This window comes from Pterocles gutturalis, unplaced genomic scaffold (genome assembly GCF_000699245.1).
Source record: "Pterocles gutturalis isolate BGI_N339 unplaced genomic scaffold, ASM69924v1 scaffold49605, whole genome shotgun sequence".
NCBI classification, from domain to species: domain Eukaryota; kingdom Metazoa; phylum Chordata; class Aves; order Pterocliformes; family Pteroclidae; genus Pterocles; species Pterocles gutturalis.
This window is the reverse complement of record NW_010142685.1, coordinates 10,095-16,132: the sequence shown is the minus strand read 5'-3', so window position 1 is coordinate 16,132 and position 6,038 is coordinate 10,095. Positions and strand designations below refer to the sequence as shown.

The 6,038-nt window shown below is 40.2% G+C and overlaps 1 protein-coding gene across 1 annotated transcript; it reads left to right on the top strand.

Moving 5' to 3' along the window:
- The first annotated feature begins 2,186 nt into the window (after nucleotides 1-2,186).
- On the top strand, nucleotides 2,187-3,805 carry ING1 (inhibitor of growth family, member 1). The gene has a single exon (XM_010084449.1). The coding sequence runs from the start codon at nucleotides 2,259-2,261 to the stop codon at nucleotides 2,889-2,891; it is 633 nt and encodes a 210-aa protein (XP_010082751.1). The 5' UTR covers nucleotides 2,187-2,258; the 3' UTR covers nucleotides 2,892-3,805.
- The last annotated feature ends 2,233 nt before the right edge of the window (nucleotides 3,806-6,038 follow it).

Below are 6,038 nucleotides of genomic sequence, written 5' to 3'. Positions count from 1 at the left end.
AAATGGCACAAAACTCTTTTTTCTGGTGTTTCTGTTCCAGCGTGCCCGGGGAAAGCAGTTTTCTGGGATTCCCATAAAGGCGGCCTCCTTAGGGCTGGCAGCTTCAGCGGGGCACGCTGGTACGGGAACAGTGGGGCCATCCTCCTCCACGCTGTAGTAGGCAGCTGTCGTGCTGTTTCTTTTAGCTGGTGCGCTGCTTGAATAACGTTTCCAGCACTCCTTCCGAGCAGCCCTTTCTGTTTGCGTGCGTTCGCGAAAAAGCACATCTCACACCGTGTCTGACATACTAAACGTGTCAATGCCTGAGGACATGCTCAGCAGGGCTTCGCAGAATTCAAGATCATTGCAGCTAAGTATTTCCCCTGCATAATACAGCTGTTTCAGGAGGTGGTGTGGTGCTGTAGTGTTGATGCATATATGCAGTGCTACAATTGAAGTTTTCATAACGCTTGACTTAAATCATTCAGTCACTAATTATTTTGTGGTATCAAGAAATAGTATTCTTCACAGAAGATGCCTGCCTGCCAGATTGAAACGGGTTAAACTGGTGACATCAGTCAAGTGCCAAAACTTAGAATGTAAAACTTAGGCATTTCAGCTATTGAAAATAGTTGAAGCTGTATTTTTAGTCTTCCTGAATGCTTAATCTTCTGTATGTTTGGGATTTTTTAGTGGTGGTGGTAGGGCTTGGGGTTTTTTGTTCGTTTTGGGTTTTTTAGGAGCTAGGCAAAAAAGGCATTTGCTTAAGATAGCTAATATTGTATTGAAATACTAATTTTGGTCAGATAGGTTATGTTGCAGTACCAGCTGACAGGTCGTGCTTAACTGATGTGAGCTGCAGCTCTGAAAACTAAAGCTTGCATAAACTTTCCACACCTTCACTAGAAATTAGGAATGCATGTGTTCAGAAAATCTGCACAAGGAAAACAAAACCTAAATCACAGGATAACTATTAGTTGCATATGTACCACATTCTCTTCTTAAAAAAAAAAAAAAAAAAAAAGTTCTGGTAATACCATTTGCATGGATACAGGATCCTGGTTTCTGTTAGGTGAATTGAGATTAGATTTTATATCTCAGTATATTTTGCTTCTCTAAGGCAGAATGTTCTAACCTGTGAAAAAGGGAAAAATCAGAGAAAAAAGGAGATTCAGGAAAAACATTCTGTGTGTTTTTGAGGCCTTAGTATGGAAATGCCGAGTGTCCTGTATGTTTGAGTTTATTTGAGTATCATACTGAAGCTCAAAACCATCTGCTTAAAAATAGGTGTCTAGAACTATTCTTGAAACCTTATACACTTTTGTGCAGTATTCTTTTTTATAAACTGTTGGAGGTGCAATTCAAGATCTAGCATTTTCAATGTTATAATTTTAAATCGGAAGCTCTAGCTGCTCCAATTGTTGCATGTCACCTTTAATATTATCTTCTAACTTTCTAATCTTCTTTGCAGTAAATATTTAATGATTATACTTCTGTGTTTTAAAAAGTAAGCAACAGGTATTTCACAGAAAGTATAGGGCGGAAATCGTCTAGACATCTCAGATATTGTAATTGTAATTCTGTAGTCCTAGGGATTTAAGGGGCCTCGCATTTTCAGCGAGAGTCACTCGGCAGTATCAGATTAAACTTGCCATAGCTCAGGGTCCAGCCCCATGTGTTTGGAGTTCTTCTGCATCAACTGTCAAGTATGATAGTGATTATTAAATAACCCAGCATCTGATTTATACACTGGTTTGTGCTTTCTTTCTCTCCCACTCTCAGTCATTCACTAAAAGCAATAATGTTGTTATACAGAAAATATCCGTGAAAACAATCTATTAATTTCTCCTCTGATTTTACAATAATTTTGGAACTTTTGATGATGTGTGTGTATTTGTTTAGTCAGTTAGTTCTTTCTAATTACTGGTAAGTTTAAAAGGAAAAATTGTCAACATACATAAAAATACTTCTAGTCACTGTTTTTTTCAAAATCAGCGTTTGCATTCTGTTCCTGGGGGACCAACTAGAACAAAAGTAATCCACTGCAGTCATGAGCCGCTTGTCAGATACCAGCTTCAGGGAGTCTGTCTTTGGTCAGCTTTGTGCATTACAGAAAGGTGTTGCTGCGTGGAAGGAAAAATATGGGAAGGCTTTGTTTCACCATTCTCCCTGTTGAAAATATTTATAGTTTTTATTTCTTCCTTGCAGAGATTCTGAAGGACCTGGATGATTACTATGAAAAATTTAAACGAGAGACAGATGCTGTGCAGAAGAGAAGAATGTTGCACTGCATACAGAGAGCCTTGATTCGGAGTCAGGAACTGGGGGACGAGAAGATTCAAATTGTCAGTCAGATGGTGGAGCTCGTTGAGAACAGAACGAGGCAAGTGGACAGCCATGTGGAACTGTTTGAGACTTGTCAAGAGACTAATGATACCACTGGAAACAGCGGGAAAGCCAGCCAAGATAAGTCAAAGAATGAGACAATCGCACAAGCTGAAAAGCCCAACAATAAGAGGTCGAGGAGGCAAAGGAATAACGAAAATCGAGAAAACGCTTCAAATAATCATGATCATGATGACATCACCTCAGGAACTCCAAAGGAGAAGAAAGCAAAAACGTCCAAGAAGAAGAAACGATCCAAGGCTAAAGCAGAGAGGGAAGCGTCTCCCCCAGACCTTCCTATTGACCCTAATGAGCCAACATACTGCTTGTGCAACCAAGTCTCCTATGGAGAAATGATAGGATGCGATAACGATGAGTGCCCCATTGAGTGGTTTCACTTTTCCTGCGTGGGACTCAATCATAAACCAAAGGGCAAATGGTACTGCCCCAAATGTAGAGGAGAAAATGAGAAAACTATGGACAAGGCATTGGAGAAGTCTAAAAAAGAAAGGGCCTACAATAGGTAGTTTGTGGACATTTTGTAGCGAAGAAGAATAAAACCACCAAACCAGTGTATTTATTGTCAGTGTCACCTTTGTTGAGGTGAAAAGGATTGTAAAATGTATATTTTTAAAGGAGGTTTAAAACTGAACCATTCCTGTTATAGGGACGGCAATAAGCAATTTTGTTTTTCATTTGGTAAACTGTAACAAGAATGTGGTCTGTGGACCAATGTATTCCAAAAGTAAAGTTATAAGAGTTTAAACCGAATATTTGGGTGGGTATTAAAAGATAAATTAATACTTTTTTTTTTTTCTTCAGTGCTGGTAGCACTCTACCCATTAAAATTTTGGTGACAAATATCTCTGAAAATGTAATCTTGTTTTCTTTCTTGAAGAATGTTATTTACCTTTTGAGCAAAATTGTTAAATAGTTTAGCCATTTGGTTGTATCTGAATAAAGCTGCAATACATTACAAATGTAACTTCTTTTGGTGATAAGCAGTGCAAGAGCAAATAAAAGGAGGGTAAAATTTGGTTCCTGCTACAAAGTGTCAGTATAACAGTTCAATAGCAAATGTTTAAATAGGCTTAGAGGATTATTTTTAAAAGAAAAAAAGTTAATGGTTAAATTTTACACAACAAATATTTTATATGCTGGCCAAGTACCACAAGGGCCATTTTAAAATGATTGAATATGTTTTATATTTAACCAGGAAATGGTTTAGTAATGAGACTTAACATAAATGAAGCTTTATACTGTCACCGATAGTAGTGTAGCAATCCTTAATTTGTTTAAGTTGTATAAATGTACATTTTTAATTGGAGTTGCACTTACTGTATTATACCTGCAAATGCAGCCAAATGCCATTGTGTAACCAATGTGCATTTCCTGCTGTATGTATGAAAATTGTACAGCTGTGATATTAAGAAATAAATGAAACAACTTTGACAGTTTGCTTCTTTAGCAATCATGTTTAATGATCATTCATATATTTAAAAAAAAATAAAATTGTCTTTAACCTCAGCAGTTCCAGCAAGCTCTTGCTAGGAAGCCTGAAACTGTTGTAGTGGTAACCAAATTACAGTTCTGATAGTGAATCTTTATAGACTTTATGACCGGCGAGGTCGTGGGAGAGCCAAAATAGCATTTAACTTTCCATCCAAATATACTTTTTTTGTGCTTGCAGTTGCTCCCAGACCCAGACATTTATCTAAAAATCGATAGTATAGAGCTGGTCTTGTTCAGTTGTTTTCATGCTTTTACACTATGGATATAAATTATTCCACGTTTGCTATCAGCAGAGAGATCTTTTGTGTTACAGCATTTTCAGAGTATTGTTGCAGCCGTTCCAGGGCAGGCATTTTTATTCTTCATGGTCACCTTGTGTAAAAATGCGTTGGCTACGACCGAGGGGCTATGCGTTAGATCACGTATCCACATCCACTGTTGCTTACCTTAGTAGCGAAGCTTGGTCGGACTGTTTCCTTCACCTGTGTGGCTTGAGGGGCTGATGTTCCATCTGAGCCGACTTAATCTCCTCGTTCCTCTGTGGGCCTTCACAGCAAGTGAGAAGGGGATGGGACCAGCAGTAGGAAGGCTGTGGAAGCGACAGTTGTGAGGTCTGGTGGGTCAGACGAGAGGCTTGTAAGAATATGGGAGGCAGAGGTTGGGGTTTTTTTGAAACACAGAAGTCTCTTAAAATTTGTAATTGTGTTGTTTCGCTTCCTGGACAGTGAAACCATACCACTGAAGTGATGCTGCTTTTTCCCCCGTTATATTCCAGCAGGTCTCTCTTTTGGAAGTAGGGAACACAAGGGTTTGGATACAGTTGAACATGAGGCAATTGAAGGGGCTCAGTGCCCCAAGATGTGCAGTGTCACCTTGCATGGACATTCCCTGCCAGACAGACATACAGTGGCAAGTAGAAGTCCTGTTTTACATCTAAATAGGTACACTAAGTGTGTGTGCGTGTGCGTTTGTGTTTCCAGTAGCTGCAGACTGCCACACTGAGCTGTCTTTGCCTTGGGCAAATGACCACTCCAAATCCTGTCTCCTGCTCCTGAGGTGGTTTAGGGTTGGTGTATGATTACTCTCTTACCCTTCTCTTTTCTCTCTAAAGCCTTCTGTTTTTTCCATTCTCCCTACACACTTAACCAGTCTTTCCTGCTACTCCCTCTCTCCACTTGCTGTTGTGGATAATCCCGATGTTTCTGGTCTTTCCTGCCTCAGCCGTTCTGTTGTCCTCCCACCAGCCTACGCTGAGAACATCCATACTTAGCATGATTGTATTAGTGAAGCCCCAGTGAAACTTTATATAGGAACTAGTGCAGACACAGTTTCAAACCGAGCCTTTTTCATGAAGTGTCTGCATTGAGTTCTGCAGGGCATTTGAATGTGAAAAGCCAGAAGAAAATAACAAAGGTGCAAAAGAGTATGGTAAGAAAGTTTAGCTAAGATGGATCGGTAGAGCAATATTTATACTGCCCTTAAATGACTATATTTCCAGCTACTGAAGGCTGGCTGTAGTCTCCTGTATTTCAGTCTTTTGCAAAAGACAGCTGCTGATCTGCGAAGCAGCTTGGAGATACTTCCCTTCCCACATTTTTCCAAGACTTGTGTTACCATCCCAACTCGCCCTGTTACAGACTGCAGCGTTGTTCTGCTGCTTGGCCCCAAGGGCTGACTGGGCCGGCGGGGTACTGTTTGACAGGTTTGGTTTCAGTCGATGGGCACAATTAATTACTTGAGTTAGATGCGAGGGACTCTGCTGTGGCACTAAGCTCTTTGTTGATGGAACTGAAGCCATCTCATGTTATACTGACACACTGCCAAGTGCTGTGTACTGTGCAAACTTTGTTCAGGCTTTGGTATCTTGTCTCAAAATGCTGTCTTTACAAAATGTCTTTACAAATCCTCCTTTCTTAGTTATTCAGAGTACATTTAATGGTCACGAGAAACTGCCATCCTTTGAGCCAATTTTTGTTATTTCTGCATGACAGATCAGCGATTTTGCAAGATACCTTATACTGCCCAGCAGTGTGACAGTGCTGTCATCTGGGGAGATCACCTGCGGGATTGAGAAAACATCTGAATCTCTCAGTGACCCTTTCCCTCTGAGGCTGCCAACAAAAGGCTGGAGTGGGAGGAAGGCTCTTCTAGGAGCTGAGCTA

Coding starts and splice junctions, on each gene's coding strand:
- ING1 (XM_010084449.1), top strand. CDS start 2,259: ATGTTGCACTGCATACAGAGAGCCTTGATTCGGAGTCAGGAACTGGGG.